Below are 18,787 nucleotides of genomic sequence, written 5' to 3'. Positions count from 1 at the left end.
GAGAATCATCCACCTGCTGGTTCATTCCCCAAATGGCTGCAACAGCCAGGACTACACCATGCTGAAGCTAAGAGCCTGGAACTCTGCTGGTCTTCCACATGGGTGGCAGGGACTCAAGCACTTGGGCCAACTTCTGCTGCCACATGGGATGATGGCATCACAGGCAGCAACTTAGTCCTCTGTGCCATACGGCTGGTCCCAGGGCCTTTGTATTTCTAAGCATCAATTCTTCCCAGCCTTGGTCAGAGGAGCAGATTAACTTCTGGACAGCCTGGTAGACTCAATCCTGGTGACTGTCCGCTTGTCCCTGCTTCTCGCCCCTGTGCCATGGTGCTTGTCCCTGCTCCCAGCATTCCGTACCTGCTGCCTGGTCTGTCCGGGGCCTATTTTCTCTGGCCTGCAAGGTCGGAGCCTTCCCCAGACATGGCTCAAGTTCCTGAGCTGGTCCCAGGAGAGTTCCCAACCTCCTTTGGAGACTGAAGCCCTGATGCACACTGGTGTGAAGATCAGGGTCAGGGCACTTCCTCAGGCTTCATAAGGGGCCTCTCCAAATTCTGCTGCCCTCTTGTGTCTGAAGGCAGAGGCTATGTCCACGGCCTGCCCCTCCTGGTGCCATCAGTTTTATGAGAAATGAGTGAGGCCTGTAGAAGAAGGAGCCAGGCACTAGCTGGAGCCTCAGTTCTCTTTGCTGCTGTCTTCAGGACTGCGCTGCCCCAGAGCTGCCTCATTCTCTCCATCTGATGGCTAATGCTCCAGCACAATTTAGGGTCAAAGCTGACTCCTTTTTCAAGGGAGTTTATTCCAGCTTTCACACAGGAAGCCTCATTTCCCAGACTTGGGCCTAACATCAAGGCCAAACCTGTAGGTAACTAGAGAAGCACATACCAACAAGTTCAGCCAAACTCTGCGAGTTCCCAAATGGGAACCTGTGTGTGTCATTGAGCAGCAGACTTCAAGACCTGTGTAGGCAAGTGATAGGCACTATTGCCTTGCAGCTGAAGGTAACTCTCCTTTCTGTTCTCTTCCCTCCTCTCCGTTCCCTGTTCTCTCCATCCATCCCCCTGTGGGATTCTTGATGCTGTTTGTGGGTGTCTGGCTCCCCCTGCTGTAGAAGGGGAGTACTGCCCCTGGGACAGAGAACTCCTGCAAGGCCAGTGGCTCCAGCACCTCTCAAAGGAAGAAGATACGGGTACACATAAAGGTACCCACTCTGCCCCCTCGCCCACCTTCTACCCTGGTTCCCTAGCAGCCATCCAAAATCTGCCTGCAAGAGCAGATCCCACATGAAAAGATCTGTGTTTTACAGAGCATTGCACATAACTAGCTGGGCATCTGGCCCTGGGCCCTGGGCCCTAGACCCAGCCTTCAAACCCGTGTACACAGTAGCATGTAAGGCAAAAGAGAGTCAAGTAGAAGTCTGATACAGCCCTATCAAATGTGGCTCCTCCATGCCCCTGTAGGTTTTGCTGCAGGTTACCCTGTCTGTCAAGGCCCGGCTGCTTCTCACCAGGAACCACCTGCCATGGCCTCGGTGCCTCTACAGGTGCCTTTAACATTTCCCTGAGAAAGGAGGACATACTGGCTCCAAGCAGGTTGACAGGAAGCAGACATTACTTAGGGAGAAGAGTCACTCTCTTCCCTTTCTTTCTTGGAAGGTGAAGAAAGGTCCTTGGTTTTTCTCTTTGACTTACCTTCCTCCATCCTAAGGCACCATGCTCTTTAGCGACTTTGCTATGGTTCAGCCTCATCAAGCACTACAAAGCTTAGTGCAGGAATCTATAGAGACCCGCGGCCCCAGTAAAGAGCAAGGAGGGCCTGATACCTGCAGAAGCAGAACGTTCCATCAGATTTGGTATCCTGTTGGTACCTTCCCTGCCACTAGGACTCGAGAGCTTGTCTTGGTGGTGGCCAGGGCCAAAGCCAGACCATCCAGGTGATTATCGAGGGAGCGATGACATGCACTCCCAGATGGAGGCTGCTCTGGCCAGGGTCCCAGAGCCCTCAGATCTGGTGGCACCTGCTCTTGCTGCCTGAACAGCCATCCTGCCTTCCATGGCATCCCCCCACCTGCCCGATCTGCTGGCTGTCCTTTCTCCTAACCCAGCTGTACGGCATGGTCTAAGCACTAATCACAGGCATCCCACAGGGCAGGGGCTGCATGCAGATCCTGGGGCTCTGGTAGCTGCTAGTCAGTTGCCACTTCACTGTGAAACCAGGTCTTATGTCCAGAGGGCATCAGCAGGGCACCAAATGGGGTTTTATGAGAGAGTTTGACCGTAGAAAAGCAGACAGGAATTGCTCTCACTGCTACCGCGGACTGCTGAAGCCGTGGGAGTTGACAGGGCAGAGCGCTGCTTCCTTCCCAGCTGCCGCCTCACCGCGTGGTCCTCTGCCGCAGACCCAGCATGCAGCATGAGGCCTTTAGGGAAGCAGGACTTCTTTCTCTCTCGCAGCAGCTCTCGCTGTGAAAGATAGACGCTGAAGTAACCACCAAGTACATTTCTGTCCTGTGTCAGCTGGCTGGTGCGTGACACAGTGACCTGCTCCTTCCCACCTGTCTCTTGTCACTTGGGTTAAATGTCGAAGGAGGAGAGTGCCCTTCCATGCAGCCGGCAGAAGGGTCGCTCTTGGTGTGTGCTGGGAGTCTCGTGCTGCTGCTCTGGTGACAGGCGGGTCCTCATGACACTGGAGGAGTCGCCCCTTGGAGGCCATGTGTAACTTGCACCTTGGCATTTGGACTGGGAACATGTGGTCTGCTAATGAAATGAATGCTGTACATGAAGGCTGAATGACTAAAGCAGTGATTTGACTAAATTTAATGACTAAAGATGAGTGATTAGCATGGGTGAGTGAGTGAGTGTGTGTGTGCACGTGCACGTGCTTACAGGCGTGTGCATGTTCTCAATTTTTACCTCTTTCTGACTCAAATCAATCCTGGCAAATACTGTAACTTCTCTTTCTGTTTCCTTTGCTGTGGTGTTTCACCCCCTCCTACCCTTGACTGTTTTCTCCTTCCTTCTTCCCTCTTGTCTCCTGCACCCCTTGAACCTGGTACACTAGCCGGGAACCAGAGGCTACAGCAGATCATAAATCCAGCTGACCCCTTGGAGATCCAGGCCGATGTGCACTGGACACACATTCGTGAGAAAGAGGAGGAAGAGAGAATGGTGCCAGCCTCTGACTCCTCTACTTCCAGAGGTAACCGCTTTAAAGTCTGAGCTCCCACTGTGCCCGCCGAGCACTTTCCTTCCTGGCTTCCCCTACCATTGCTGCTCTGGCCCTTCCTGTCAGGGTCAAAGCCACCAGTTTAGAGGAGGAGGCAGCAGAGAATTTCATTTCCCTGATGGTAATTGTGACAAGTGCCCTTGACTCCCATTTGAGGAGATGTAAAGTTCTCTGTGGATTAAGATATTGTGTTCTCTATTGATATAAAAACAAGAAAATAAACCTGACCTTGGGGAGACCAAGAGTTTTCTTTCTCCCACATAGGCTGGGCTACTCTTTCTGGTGCTTTCTCTGCAGCATGTATCTGGGTGTGGATGTGCATTGGCAGGAAGGGGGTTGAAGGAGCATACTTGGAAGAGAAATGAGGCTTTAGGAGAGACTTCCTGTCAAGGAGGTCACAAAGGCGTCAGGCGAGATGGTTTGTGTCTCATGATAGGATGAAAGCAGACCCTACTCTGACGTCTTGTGAGCAATGGCAATACAAGAAAAAATTAGGGGGCTGCCTTGTCATTCTCCTCAGCATCTATCTTCTGAATCCTTGGGTCATCAGCCTTGGCCTCTCCTCACAGGCCATACCCACACCCACAAGCTCCATGTATCCCAACGGGATGACCCCTGCCCCACAAAGCAGCATCTAACAGCACGTTCGATCCTCTCCAGCCCTCGGTCGTCACCTCCAGCCGTGACCCTCCTCTGCTCAAGGTTTTGCCAGCAGCTCTGCACAAAGGAGAGAGACCCTGCCGACTGGGGCATCAAGGCAGCCTGCAAGACGGGACTGGCTCTGCAGCCTGCAACCCGCCTGGGCACTCTTCTCTCCCTTCTTCTCTCCCCTTGGCAGATAGGTACCCGTCACATAGGCTAGCAGTGGAGCCGTTACCCCTCGTCGGTGCCTCTGTCCCCTGACGTCATCTGAAATTCTCCCCAGTTCTGGACTTTGGGGATGACTCAGCTCTCCCTTCCAGGAACACTTACAGCTGTGTAATTTTGTATTTATCGTCTGTTTTAAATTCAGTGCCTGACCTTCCCTCCATACGCCGCGCAGCCGTGCAGGCCTGGCTGGAGACAGTGTCCGGAGGTAGTCTGGTGATGTTTGCTCTCGCTCCACTCACTGCAACCTCTCTCTAGGCAGCTCTGCTAGTACCTTAACACTAGGATTCTGGTCCTGTCGCTAGTGCATGCGAGGGCAGAGCCAGAGGTGGGTGGGGGCCGTGCATGCCTCACTCAGGCAGCTCATCCTTGCATGGACCAGATGCACACCACGTGTCCCTCAGTCCCGTCAAGGAGAGACAGCACAGAGACTCGCTTTTTCTAGTCATTGATAGAGGTCAGATAAAAAGGCTAAAGCTGAAGGAGCATTGTTAGCACTGAGGTTTAAAGTCTGTAGAAAGTAAGTCGGGTGTGAAAGTAAAGGAATGAGGTAATTTTGCACAAACCTGCCAAAGTATGGAAGAAGGAAACAGTCAGAACTTGGAAAGAGAGCAGGGAACTGATGGACATTGTTCTGCTGAGGATGGAGAGACAGACTGGGTGTAACCGGAAGTGACAGCAGCTGGATCTCCAGACCAAGGTGCAGGTATCCCCTTAAGTTCTCAGGCCAAGACATAGTTGAGAAGCCTTACATGTTCTCCCTACATTTTTCTGGAAATGTCTTTCTCAATGGGAGGTTGTTGGCATTTGGTTTAGGACAGTTCCTTGCAATGCCTGAAGTTTAACTTCCTTGGCCTCAGACCCCTAAATGTCAGTGCAGCTCCATCCCCACCCCCTCACCATGATACCAGCTGGGACTGAAGAAGGGCAGTGTCACTCCCTGGTGGAGAACTACCATCCTAGTGGTCACTTCTGGGATGAACAGGATTGCCACTCGTGAATCCTTACTACCTGGCTCTTACTAGCCCATCCATTGTCCCCAGAGTGGACACGCACAAGTCAAGAGGTGCCTCCCTATGGCGGCAAGGAGACAGTAGACTTCATGTGATGTCCAGTTCAGCAGAACCTGAGACATCAGCTCCATGAGCAGAAACTGCTGGTTTCTCCCTTCTGGATAATGACTGTTCCTAGGATGGGGGGACAGGGCTGAGGCAAAAGGACTTCCCAGCTGGCAGCTGAAATAAGCCAAGAGCTGAGTATGTTGGCAATTCCTGGCTGTCATGGCGTGTGGCTCATCAGTTTGTGTGGCAGCTTCTAGCACTCTGCGCTCCATCTTAACCCAGATTTAATCACCTGATTCCATCCCTTGAGCTGTGTCTCTTTCAGCATATGCTGCTGCTGCATTGATATCTCTCATTTGTTTATTTTTTGATGTGTATGACAATTGTTCCTTTCAAGGTACTCCTGAGGAGTGTAGACTTCTTACCCTTTTGACTCCACAGCAGATGCTTGGTAGCAGGAACTGTAACACTGCAGGACCAAGGAACCAGCATGGGGACCAGGCTCATCTAGTGCACCCTGAATTATGCCAAACTGGGGAGTCCTATGCAGCAGGGCCTTTGTGCTTGCTTCCAGTTCACTTGCCAAACAAAGTGTAAAATTACCATCTTGATGCCAGACTCATTGTAGCAAGCATGTCAGGCACAAAGGGCTCTCTCCATGGGACGGACTCAAGTTCAATTGCCTCTGGATCTTTGGTTCCACCAGCCTCCTCAGAAATGGTACAGACAGCAATGTCCCTGCTGTCTACATGTCAAGCACAGATTGGAATGAGGAGCCCAGAGGAGCTGGGTGCCTGTGAGCAGGACTATTGTTTGAGCCTAGGCAGGCTCCCTAGGGTTTGATGGGCTGTCTTCTTTGAGTGGCCACAAGCAGTGTCAATGTCACCGCACGAAGGTTTTTCACCTGTAGAAATACTGGAGTAATTTTCTCCTAGTATATGCCCCGTAGGAAAGTGTCTTGGCATTGCCAGCTCCATGGGCTGCCCTGGCATCTCAAGAGGATGCACTGGTCACTTGCCAACCCAGATCTTGCCCTGGAGCTCCATGCCCCTGTCCCGTCCCCCCCCCCCCCGTCACCCCTGGTAACCTGGACTGTCTGTCCCTCTCCCAACCTGTTTGTCTTAGACATGCCCCCTTCTTAGTCCCTGTTCCTATCGCCCCCTTTCTACCCTAGAGGTAGTCACTTCTTGATTTTCCTTGCTGGCCATTTGTCCTGTGTGTGGCACAGCTTCTCTATACATCCCTGAGATGTGGGGATGCAGTCAGTTGTCAGCTCACAGAAAGATAACAGTCACTTGAGAGGGTCTGGCTATGACCTGGCATACCCTCTCGCTTTCAGCATGCCCTTTCACCTATTGCTAAGGCCCATTCTTTGCCAACCAGCCCACCGCGGCCTCAGATCCTTGGCTCCCATATGTGCTCTGCAAAGCACAACCCCTTGTCCTGACATGAACACCTTTAGGAATGCATTGAGAGTGGCTGTGCAGGCCCCTCAAGGAAGCCCTCAAGAGCCCTGGGAAACCACCCATGCGAGTTGCAAGTGTGCAGAGGTTAGGGACAGGGAGGGGTCGTTAAGAGGCTGGTCCCTCCTCAGGAGTAACGGGATCCATTACCAACCGCGCAGGGCTCTGCCTCTGTTTATGCACTGAAGGGCTACCCTTGGGTCCAGAAAATGAACTTCACATCGCGCCTCAAACCCCACACCACCTTGTGCTTTAAAAAAGTATCCCTCTAAGTCACCCCATGAAGAGCTCTAAACTCTGCCAGGGGGAAGGGGAGGGGTCGTCGCCTGTCACAGGGGTGTGATTGCTGCATTGAGTGGTGTTGCTGCGAACAACTCATCTGAACAGCTTCATCTCTGAACTGCAGGGATTAGAAATGTCCTCAGCTGTGTTGTAAAGATTAAATGACTCAGGGCATGTGAAGTAGTCAACAGGGGGAGCCTGGAGAAACAAGCATTTTCCTTTCTGTCTACAAACTTGAGGCTCACAGCAAGCAGCCCCTGGAGGAAGAGGGAAGCGACTGGACCTTAAGTGGCCCCTCTCCTTTGCCTTGGCCCTGCTAGGACTGAGAAACACTGCTCTCCTGCCATTGGGGGGCTCCGGGCCCTTCCCAGCACCCACACTACTCTTAGAGAGTACCCTCCACCCCATCTGCTGGCCTTCTACCTTCTCATGGCCTTCCCCTTACCACCCTGAGAAAAGCTGTAACCTCTTGCCGCCTGAAAAGGCAGTCTGTCTATCTATGTGTCTTTCCTTTCTTTCTTTGAACATTTCTGATTTACAGTCCCACTGGATGAGAATGACCTGGAGGAAGATGCGGACTCGGAGCCAGCAGAGATAGAAGGGGAGGCTGCAGAGGATGGGGACCCAGGGGACACTGGTGCTGAGCTGGATGATGGTACGGGGGCCCGACCTCCCCTCTCCACCATGGTGATCACCTGTTCCCTGCCAAGGGACAGGGACAGAGTGGCTTGAACTCAGAAAAGATAAAAATATCCTCTAAAGCAAAAGCAGAGAGCTCAGGGGGTACATCTGTTAGGTCTCTGGCTTCTTTACTCTGCCTGATTTCAGCCACCCATAGCCACCGTGTTTCATAGCCTGCATTCATTGGACTAGTGCTATGAACCTGAGTAAATGGGAGGTGTTGCACAGGGTCTGTGACCCAGGGGCTGCTTTCTGAGAGCTGGGTACAATGAGATGGTGTTCGGGAAAACAGGTGAGTTGGAGGGAGCTCAGACCACGGCTGCACTGTTGGGGTGGGTAGGCCTGGGACTGGCGAAAGGAGAAAGGGCCCAGGCAGTGCATAAGTGAGGGAAGCAAGGCCTGCCTTCCACAGTCATGCTGTCTTTGTGTCAGGAACTGCCATGTGTCACTGTTGCTGTAAAAAGAAAGCAATACCACAGGCTTTGATGAGGCTCTGTGGCCTGGGACAGTGTGCTTTGAGTCAGGAGAGGACTTTTGGCTAAGTCTCTCTGAAGCTCAGCGTGCACCAGGGAAGAGGCAGGGCTCACTGGGACCGTGGGCTCTGGTCCAGACCTCCTGTGGCTGTGGCAGTTAGTCAGCTGGGGCGTTCCGTGAGGGAGGCAGGAGACTGGAAAAGGAGCAAGGCCTCATCAGGATGTGCACCAAAGTCTGCACCATCCCCTCCCTCTGCCAGATCAGCACTGGTCTGACGACATCCCATCAGATGCCGAGACGGAGCTTCGCTTGCAGCGCCAGGCCGAGATAGAAGCAGAGCTGGAACTGAGGGTATCAGAAAATGAGGAGGAGCCTGTACCCTCCTTGACAAAGCCACAAGAGAAAGGTAAGCCTGTTGTTGGCAGGAGAAACAGCTTCAGAATTCCTAGAGTCCCATGGGTGTGGGAGTGGCACCAAGAACCTGGGTCCTGCAGAGCAGCTCTCACAGTGGCCAACAAATCTGTTCTTTTTTTATTATTGTTTTTCATTATTGTCAGAGAGAAAGAGAGAGGTAGACAGAGAATTCCCATTGTCTGCTTTACTCTTCAAATGCCCACAACAGCCCGAACTGGACCAGGCCAAAGCCAAGAGCCAGGAACTCAGTTCAGGTACCCTGCTTCTATGGCAGGGACCCAACTCCTTAAGCCATCAACTACTATCTCCTGGAGTCTGCATCAGCAGGAAGCTTGAATGAGGAGAGGCAGGAATCAAACCCAGGCATTCCTGTGTGGGATGTGGATCCCTTAGCCACTAGGCCGAACACCCACCTCAGCAGCAACTCTGTTCTCCATCCCACCTTCCTTGTGCACATACCTCTGCAAACAGCTTTGGCCAGCAACCTACTCCTTGTATATTCTGGGCTGTGGAAGGTAAAAGATACATCTCACAGCCTTCAAGCACAGGGTGTGTTTGCTTTTACATGGCGCTGACAGGGAGACTAGAGAGGGCTGCTAGAAGCACTTTGGGCGCATGCAACCCAGGACCCCTTGCCTCTGAGAGGAGTGTTCTTTCCAGAAGCACCAAAGGCAGAGTGCTGTCCCTCACCCCTGCAAGTGGCCACTGGCCCAGATTGATCCCCGTGTGAAGCAGCTAGAAGAGGGGCCCTCTTGGGGGGTGGCGTTCTTCATAAACCCCTGTGTCACTTCTTTTCAGGTCCCTCCCAAGTCTCCAGCCCCATCCGGTCCCCTCAGGAACAAGTTATTCTGTTCACCCCTGTCCACAGCCCTGTGGCAGAGGTAAGTTTGGGGCTCAGTGTCGGAGGAAAAGAACTGTTGGGACCACAAAAGGCATCAAACACCTCTCCCAGGGCCCTTGGTGGGAACCCCACAAAGACTGCAAATGAGATAGCCAGGAGCCTCATTCTGAGGAAAACATCAGGCATTTCTGCTCTGTGTGCTAGGTGAGCTATTGGCAGCAGGAGCAGCACCGGCTCTAGCCTAGTCCTGGCCATAGGATGCAGCAGTCTGGGAAGCACCTCCCCAACCCCATGTCCATTCCATTCCCACATCACCCCCTCCACGTCTCTCTGTCCTATACACATGCCACACCACCATAAAATCAATTCATTTTTAAGTTATAACTGTGAGATTATGGTTATATATGATAGATACATATTTTTGAATATTATATTAAAAATGTATAAATTTAAGGTTGCCACTGGTTATGTGAACCATAGGTGGGAGGCTGCATCCATGGTAACAGCAAGTCCTGTGGATCTCGTTGTTGGAATTCATGCTCCACCAGATGTTGTCTTAGAGGACAGGTTGCAGGGGAGTATGGGAGGCCAGAGGTCAAGACCTGGTTTGCCTGATTGGGTCTTTGGGGTTTCAGGAAGCATGTAACTCCACAGGGGCACTGTCTGGAAAATGGGGAGCTCTGTCCAACTGAGACGACAGATGGGGCGCTGAGGTTCTTTGTGCATCTTTGAGCTTCCTGGGTTGTAACACAGACTACATGCAGTGGGTGACTATTCTAAATCTTGTTATAGGGCAGCCTTGGTACTTGTGCATTAGGGGTCTTGGAGATCTGGGGATTACAGGTGGAGGGTGAACACAGAATTCATTAGTGTCCTTGGCCAGTGTTCACCTCAGTGGGATGCGTTCCAGATGAATCTAGCCAGGAAAGCTCAGTCTGTTCAACTGAACAGAGCAGTTCTGAAAGTTAAACAAATAGCACAGAAAGTGAGAAAGGATCTCCTGGAGCTGTTCCAGTAATAGCTACAAAGCCAGAGAGAGGAATATGTTCAAGGGATGGGGACCTTTGGAGAAAGCCCCCCTGAGGGATTCTTGCTGGCTGTTAAAACCCTGGCCTTCTCAGCAGCTACTCTCTTCCTTCTCTGCAGGGGTCTCAAGTCCCACCTGCCTCTACCGCCACCACAGTGCAATCCCCCTGCGAGCGCCTTTTCCCTGAGCCTTCCCTCCCCAGAGAGAAGCCCAAAACTGAATCCCCTACCAACCAGCCAATTGTGCTCTCGCCCGTCCGATCGCAGCCAGTGGCTCTGCCAGAAGCCAGGACACCTACCTCACGAGCTGGTGCTCAGCCCGTGTCACCCTTGGTTCCCCCCACACCCCCATCCACCCAGCTCCCCATTTGCTCCCAACCTCAGCCATCCTCCGAAGCCACCATCCCATCTCCCACCCAGTCTCCCATCCGCTTCCAGCCCGTTCCTGCCAAAACCTCCACCCCTCTGCCCACCCTCCCCACGAAGAGCCCAGGTGACACCAAGGACAAGCTGGGTAGCCCTCTGACCGTGGACGAGGCCCTGAAACGGAATGACCTGGTGGAAGAGTTTTGGATGAAGAGCGCTGAGATCCGCCGCAGCCTCGGACTCACGCCTGTGGATCGGAGCAAGGGACCTGAGCCCAGCTTTCCCTCACCTGCCTTTAAACCGGTGTCTCTGAAAGCCTATTCTGTTGAGAAGTCCTCTCAGGATGAGGGGCTTCATCTTCTGAAACCTCCACCTGTTCCTAAGAGGCTAGGCCTGCCCAAGTCAGATGGTGAGCAGCCCTCCCTGCTGACTCCCAAGTCACCATCTGACCGAGAGTTGAGGAGCTGCCACGAGGAGCGCAGGGACCTGTCCAGCAGTTCGGGCCTGGGCCTCCAGGGCAGCTCCTCCAACATGAAGACCTTGGGCAGCCAGAGCTTCAACACCTCTGACTCCACCATGCTCACTCCACCCTCAAGCCCACCCCCGCCCCCACCCCCTGACGAGGAACCTGCCACTCTTCAGCTTCAGCGGAAGCCCTACCAGCATAAGGAGGCAGGGCCCAAGGCCTCGGTCATCCCACCACCTCCACCTGCCACATTCATGCGGCCCCCCCGAGAGCCCGCCCAGGCCCCCAGAGAAGAGGTGCGCAAGTCCTTTGCGGAGAGCGTGGACGAGATCCCCTTTGCTGATGATGTGGAGGACACATATGATGACAAGACGGAGGAGTCGAGTCTGCAGGAGAAGTTCTTCACCCCCCCGTCCTGCTGGACCCACTCTGAGAAGACCCCCCAGCACCCTGGGGCCAGGGAGAATGGTCGGCTGCCTGCTCTGGAGGGTGGGGCCCTGCCTCAGAAGAGGGGCCTGCCCTTGGTCTCGCCGGAAGCCAAGGAGCTGGCTGAGGAGCGCATGAGAGCCAGGGAGAGGTCTGTGAAGAGCCAGGCACTGAGGGATGCCATGGCCAAGCAGCTGAGCAGGATGCAGGAGATGGAGACAGCTGTTGGGGCCTCCCGGTCCCGCAAAGCCCCCTCCACACCGTTCCAGGGCAAAGAACTCATGTCCAAGTCCCCCAAACGCCCAGCCCTCAGAGGCTCTGAGGAGCCAACCCTGAAGCACGAGGCCACCAGCGAGGAGGTCCTCTCCCCACCGTCAGACTCAGGGGGCCCTGATGGCTCTGTCACCTCCTCTGAAGGCTCCAGTGGGAAGAGCAAAAAGAGGTCATCCCTCTTCTCACCCCGCAGAAACAAGAAAGAGAAGAAGTCCAAAGGTGAGGGCCAGCCGCCAGAGAAACCTGGCCCCAGCCTGCTGGAGGAGGCGGCTGCCAAGCCCAAGTCTCTGTGGAAGTCTGTGTTCTCTGGGTATAAGAAGGACAAGAAGAAGAAGAGTGATGATAAGTCCTGCTCCAGCACCCCTTCCAGTGGCGCCACCGGGGAGTCTGGGAAGCACAGGATGTCTCCCATCGTGAGAGCAGGTGCGTCAGCATAGGGGTGTGTGCTCAAGAGATAGTTCTTGCCCGTTGCCACCCGTGGGCCCCAGGGGAGCCTGACTATGGTCTAAAAGCTGTCTTGATACTTGGCATGGGGGACTTGGGAGGTTGGAGCCCTTCCTAAAGTCCCATTACCCCAAAGGTGTGCATGGTTTTCCTTGGGGAAGTGGCTGGTACCGCTGAGAGGCACCAGGCAGACCTGTCAGCTTTGCCCCTGCCTGGACAGGTGTCTGAATCCAAGCCTCTGGCTCCCCGATACTCTGGAAAAGAGTCACTTAGCTAAGGGGTAATCATACCTCTGACCCATTTCCCCATTGCTCATGTGAGCATAGAAACTGGGTCAGATCAGTGCTGACAGTTGGTCACTGCCCTCACATTGCCTTTCCTTTCCGTACCCATAGAGCTACAGCTCCGGCGCCAGCTGAGTTTCTCAGAGGACTCTGATCTCTCCAGCGACGACATCCTTGAGAAGTCCTCCCAGAAGTCCAAGCGAGAGGTGCGTAGGTCCTGTCAGGAGTGAGGCTTCCCGAGAGCTAAGGACCCCATGCTTTGTGCACTGTTGGCCTTTGATAAGGTGGAGGATGGGGAAACAGACCTACAGCCAGGGATGGAATGTGAGTCCCTCTTCTGATCTGCCAGTAGACAGGTAGCTGGGTCCAGAGCACAGCCCAGTGGTCCAAGGGAAAGAGCGGCGAGGGGGTTTTCCCTTGGGCTTTTTAGATGAGTAGCTGGGGGTTGTTTGCATGCATGGCAGTGGTTCATGTGTTCGATTCTTGCAGAGAAGACCAGAGACATTCCATGCTCAGAACCTCATTTTATCTGCAGGAAGCAGTCTGGTTGGTTGGTTCCTTTTTCCCTCTGAAATCCCAAGTGGAGTAGCATCCAGCAATGCCCAGATGGGTGGGGGAAGGGTTGTTCATTTCCAAGGTGATGGAGAGTGACGAGTTGAGTCACCCACGGAGCAAGGTGCTTGGCCGCCCTGTCTTCCACACAGCAGATGACTGGAAAGGAGTGTTGGCTGTTGAAGAACTGGTGTGTGCGGGGGCCTGGTATGGGCCCTCTCACTGCCTTGGAGTTTAGGAAAAGCTGTAGCTGCTCATTCAGTCTTTTGATCTTCAGGGGCTCTCAAAGCTTTCCAGTGCACTGGGAGGAGGGAGACTGTTTCACTCTAAAAAGGAGTCTGTCACCAAGGTAATGATAGAATGAGAACTATGGCAAGGCAGGAGCGAGTGAAGCCCTGTGAGTCGTTCTGCCCCATCCCACTGTCCACAGAGGTAGCCTGGCTGCCTTCTGTCTCCCAGTGTGAATGACAGAACATCAGGTAGCTCCTCTGCAAGGCTTCTCAGGACCTGGGCTGAGTCTGTCCTCCCCACTAACCCCCAAGGAGCCTTGTGGGTTGGGGTGAATGTGAACCCCTGCCTGTGCCCATGGATCAGGTTGATTTCTACAGCGTCCTCCTAGCTCCTTCCCTCTCACCTGATCTAGTTCTTCTCCTAGTAACTCACAAACTGGAGAAAGCCACTCAATTTACTTCTCAGTCATTCTTGATGCATCCATCCCCTTTGGCCTTGCCAGCTCTGTCCCCTCTCCCAAAAGGACACTTTGAGGCCTCTCCTTGTGGTACACCCATCTGCAGAGCCAGGCTCCCATGAGTCACAGCCAAGGCCCACTCCCTCTGGGACCTGGTTTCGTGTACCTCCTGTTGAGCTCTGCCAGGCAGAAGCATGGTAAATAACAGCAAACTACTGCTGGGATTGTCTGTGGGTCCCTGAACACATCCCAACATTGGGGCAGGTGCTGCTCTGGGGGGTCTTGATGGGGGTCTGTGAAGAAAGGAGAATGTAGGCCAAGATTCGCTTGCCTCTGGGGGGACCACACAGATGTCCAGGCAGTTTGTGTCATGTTGTGGACACTGCTATGGCCAGGTGTCTCTGCTGCTGCCCATTAATCAGTGAAATACCTGCCAGAATCCTGAGTGGCAGGTTGCTCAGGCTGGCCATGCCACGACTACCATCTCAGGAAGACCACTCACTGACCACAGCCCTTCCCAGGGCCTAGCAGTCATGAGGAGGAAGGGAGCTCTCATTTGCACCCATCCATGTGAACAACAAGCCACAGGCCCTCACCACTGAACCCCGAAACAGAGGGGCCATGGAAGTTCACCAGTGGCAGAGCTGTGTGCTGAACACTGTGTGTTTTCGAGACACAGACACTAATGTGGGAAAACAAACCAAAGCAAAAACTGACATAAAGGACATTTTTGGGAACCAGTATGGGAATTTAACTGTGAGCTGTATAATTCATATTACTATATGATATCAAGTCAGCGTTAAGTTCCTTACAAGTGGTAAAGTGTCATAGTTGTGTAGGAAAACGCCTCTGTCCTAGGAAGTCCATGCTGGGATCAGAGAAAAGAGCACAGAAGGGTTACATAGGCAGGAAATGCTAACCTGGCACATATCCAGGTGGAGGATGCTCGGGTGCTCATGGTCCTCCTCGTTCAACTTTTCTGAGGGCACCAATGGGGAAAGCGAAAATGGGACTGGACTCGAGGGGGAAGCCTCTGGCTGCCCACGCCATGGTCTCACAGCAGAGCCACTGTGGCCACCAAGACATGGGACATGATTCCTGAGTCAGACCACAGCCCTGCATCAGGCGTCCATGAAACAAGCCAAAATCCTGAGTGGCATTTTGTTGTTAGGAGGAAAAGGTGCCACTGAACACAATTTCCATTTTTGCGTATAATGTTTACCATAGGAAAATTAAGACAATCCAGATTTTCCTCTAAGTCTCCTGCAGCCCTGTTACAGAAGGGTAGCTCACATTTGCCTCTTTGATTTGCTTCATTCTACAACCAGTGTGGCCGCTTCTTAACCACTGTGGCCCGTCAGAGAGCCTTGTGCTACCCGACAGCCCCCAGGCTCATTCCACAGCAGACACGCCCACTCTGTGGCCAATCTCCTTCTTGCCTCATCTGCTCCAAATTGGTGCCAGCCCCAGTTATCATTAGATCTGGAGAAGGAGGCCACTGTCCCCTCCCATCCCCCACTGCAGCTTTTTCGTCAGCTGCAGGTCGAGGTGTTCAGCTGTCCTAAGGTTGTGGCCACACAGTGTCCATGGAGGTTTTTGTATGCTGCTTACAGAAACCATTTCTTAGTTTTCTTTTGAAACTGGCCCATGCTAACAATAAAATCCTTCCTCTCTGACTTGGGGGAGATGAGTCGGTCTGAGGTGCAATGTTTGCACTCCAGGGTAAAGGAGAAAAATCCATCCTTCTGCAGGCCAGCCCTCAGTTGGTGCCTGAGATAGACAAGGAAGCTGCAGGGGATTGCAGTCCATCCCAAGGCACTCATGTTCTGTGGGCCATCCAGACCTCGTGTCACCTCCCTCCCTGTCCCTTTCTGCCTTTCAGCCATGTAGAAGGCAGCTGCTTCAGCCTCTGAGCAGCTCTGTGGCAGGGTTAGCAGAATGAGAAGAGTTAGCATGACTTCCTGAAATACTTTCAGCTAATAGCAGTTATTGATGCAATTTCAGTTCCCTTTGATGGTCTGTCATCAACAAAGGGCCCCCGGCCCCAGCACTGAGCAGCTGGCTGGCACACTGTGGGCCCACAGGAACAAGGCCAGGAGGGATTCTCCCTCTTGGGGAAAGAACGTTAGGGGCCCGGTGCTTAGTTGTGCTCTGTGTCTTTCTGACTACAGGAATGTCCCACTGCCCACCCCCATTCTGTGACCCCATGGCATTCTGCAGGAAGAAGTGATCCAAATTGCCATTTTCAGAAGGGTGGGCATTTGGCACAGTGGGTAAGATACCACTTAGAACATCTGCATCCCATATTGGAACACCTGGGTTTGAGTCTAGGCTCCACTCCTGATTCCAGCTTCCTAATGCAGACCCTCGTAGACAGCATGTAATGTCTCAGGTAGCTGAGCCCCTGCCATCCACATGGGGCACTTGGATGGAGTTCCAGGCTCATGACTTCAGCCTGGCCCAGTCCTGGGTGTTGTGGGCATTTGGGGAGTAAACCAGCAGATGAAAGATTTGCTCTCCCCACCCCCTTCTCCTCTGTCTGTCTGTCTCTGTCTCTGCCTTTCAAATAAGTAGGTAGTAAATACAAATTTAAAGTTACACATAAAAAATAAATTTCCACTAATGAGTGAATTATTTAAGGAAAAATAGAATCTTTAATCATACATTTAGACATGTGTACTTACACAGGAAGACTGAAACAAGAGGAGATTTGGAGGTGATGAGGAAACAGCTGCTGTACTTGGCAAGCTCAGTCTCATTCAGAGAGTGGCGCCCTGAGCCGCCACCACCAGGGTCTTCACACCTGGGTTCCGCCTCGTGCAGTCTTGTGTGACAGTGTGAAAAATAATCTTGCGTTTTGAGTCTTGTGTTTTAAGTCTCCTGATTTTGTTCCATTTCTGTGTTCTATTTTTAATTTTTTTAATAATTATTATCATTACTGTTCTGTTTTCTGTTGCCATCCCCTTAAAAGTCGATTTATGTGCCACACGCCTTGGCGTTCAAGAGATCATTTTCAGCAAAGGTAGTGTCTCCGTCCCGTTGGCTGGTCGTTGTTGCATGCCTGTCTGTGATTAACCACCCAGAGCAGCCCCAGCCCTGGCCCTCCAGCCACGTGCTCACTAACTGTTCCTCGGTGCATGGAGCTGTAGACACTGGCGGCAGGACTTTCCTTAGCTGTATCGAGAGCAACAAAGAGGATGAGACACCCACTCTATGCTGACTGGGGTGCATGTGGTAATTTTGCTCCAGGTGCCCCAGTAGGGGACAGAGCTGCCTTTTGGGACTGGGCACCACAGCAAGGGACAGTTCACCAACCCTCAGCTCTGCAGTTTGCAAAGTGACACACACAGGGCACTGAAGCACTGTGATGCTCCTTAGGGACACCTACTGCCCATTCAGCTGCCCCTCTGCTGTCATTTGAGCTCTTAAAGATGATTATACACCACTGAGAGGCATTTCAAAGTCTCCTTTATAGTCTATAATAGTCTCTTTGGTTTGTTTTCTTAAAGGCAAGAAAGAGGGTCTTCAGATAAAGGCCAACTGCCAACCTTTGCTTCTCTGGATTGCTGAGTGTTTACCCCAAAAGCACTTAACACTCCTGGGAGCCAGTGATGCCTGCAATCACAGGTGCACTTGTGCTGCTCAGCAGTGCAACCTCAGTGCTCTTGCCAGTTGCCACCTTGGCTCTGGCTGGCACTGTTGTGACAGCCCTTACCAGCAGCTTCCCTCCTCAGCAGCAGCAACTGAGTCCCTCTGCCGGCCCCAGAGCCTGCCTACAGTTCCTTCTTCAGCCTGCAGTACCTAGGCTGGGGTCTACCCCAACTGAAAAAAAGAAGCATCACTGCTTTCTGTACTTCAGATAGTACTTCTTAAAAGAACCTGTGACTTATCACTTATCTGAAGGAAGTGGCTTTTGATACCAAAGAAGAGGATCCTGGCCATTCTGTTTGTCCCTTTCCCTGGTTCCCTCCTAGAACTCGCAAGCTTAGGGAAATGTTTTCCTAAGCTTCGCCCCGCAAAGCCTTAGGTGAGAAACATGATTTCCACTGATAAAGGAGCCTGTGTCCCTTTGTCATTAGCTTCCTAACAGTCAGTCTCCTGCATCTGTGCCTGTCACTGAGGTGAGATGTCTCACCTTGTGGATCTCTGGGCAAGCTCTGTGACAGTAAGGGCTCCAGCAGGGACCAGCACCAGTGAAGTCTGGCTGAGCCACAGGCTGGGGAGTCTACCTACCTTATGCCTGTCTGTCCTTGGGACACCAGCTCCCACCTGGGGACAGCCTCTCACCTCTCCATACCCCTGCCGGTCTACCACACAAACCCATCTCAGGCCTGACCACACCTGACTGAGGATGTCTCTCTTGTTCTCTGTAGCCCAGAACCTACACAGAGGAAGAACTGAATGCCAAGCTGACCCGGCGTGTGCAAAAGGCAGCCCGCAGACAGGCCAAGCAAGAAGAACTTAAGCGACTGCACCGAGCCCAGGTGAAACCACGGAAGGTCAACCATGACAGGCACAAATGCTAGAGCTGACAGGCAGCATCTTCCCACCCCATCCCCTACCCGGCTGGTCCTCAGCCATGATGAGGGAAGGCAAATAAAGCAGAGCAGAAGCAGCTGGGGTGCTCTGTTGTCTGAAGAGAGAGCCCCGAGGGCCCTTGTTGACTTGGTGCAGCTCCAGATGCCCCTATGTGTGGAGCTGTTGGTAACCAAAGAGGTATGCTTTGACGCCTAAATGCCTCGGCCTAGACTCCAAATATAATCATTGTAATCAAACTCACTCAATTGGGAGACCTGTCATCAAGGGTCCATCTGCAGCCTGTCAGCCTCTGAGGGGCCTGGGATTCTGTGGGGAAAGCTCAGAGCTGTTCTCCCCATTATCAGCCTCTGGCTTCAGGCCTCACAAATCCTACACCACTCTAGGTTGGAGACACGATTTCCACTGTTTCAGAAAG

The 18,787-nt window shown here is 52.9% G+C and overlaps 1 protein-coding gene across 7 annotated transcripts in view; it reads left to right on the top strand.

The window, feature by feature from the left end:
- The window catches only part of MICAL3 (microtubule associated monooxygenase, calponin and LIM domain containing 3), a 215,964-nt gene that overhangs the window by 178,363 nt on the left and 18,814 nt on the right, over positions 1-18,787 (top strand). For 4 of the 7 annotated variants that reach the window (XM_062194469.1, XM_062194465.1, XM_062194463.1 and 1 more), the window contains 8 exons: positions 4,238-4,300; positions 7,440-7,553; positions 8,313-8,459; positions 9,266-9,348; positions 10,455-12,288; positions 12,705-12,799; positions 16,805-16,855; positions 18,207-18,317. In XM_062194469.1, the coding sequence (XP_062050453.1) occupies positions 4,238-4,300; positions 7,440-7,553; positions 8,313-8,459; positions 9,266-9,348; positions 10,455-12,288; positions 12,705-12,799; positions 16,805-16,855; positions 18,207-18,317 (2,498 nt within the window). The remainder of the gene's footprint in view (positions 1-4,237; positions 4,301-7,439; positions 7,554-8,312; positions 8,460-9,265; positions 9,349-10,454; positions 12,289-12,704; positions 12,800-16,804; positions 16,856-18,206; positions 18,318-18,787) is intronic. The other 3 variants (XM_062194468.1, XM_062194467.1, XM_062194470.1) reach the window with 3 other exon arrangements.

This window comes from Lepus europaeus, chromosome 6 (assembly GCF_033115175.1).
Source record: "Lepus europaeus isolate LE1 chromosome 6, mLepTim1.pri, whole genome shotgun sequence".
Taxonomy (NCBI): domain Eukaryota; kingdom Metazoa; phylum Chordata; class Mammalia; order Lagomorpha; family Leporidae; genus Lepus; species Lepus europaeus.
Note: the sequence above shows the minus strand (reverse complement) of the source record. Positions and strands in the feature narration are given on the sequence as shown.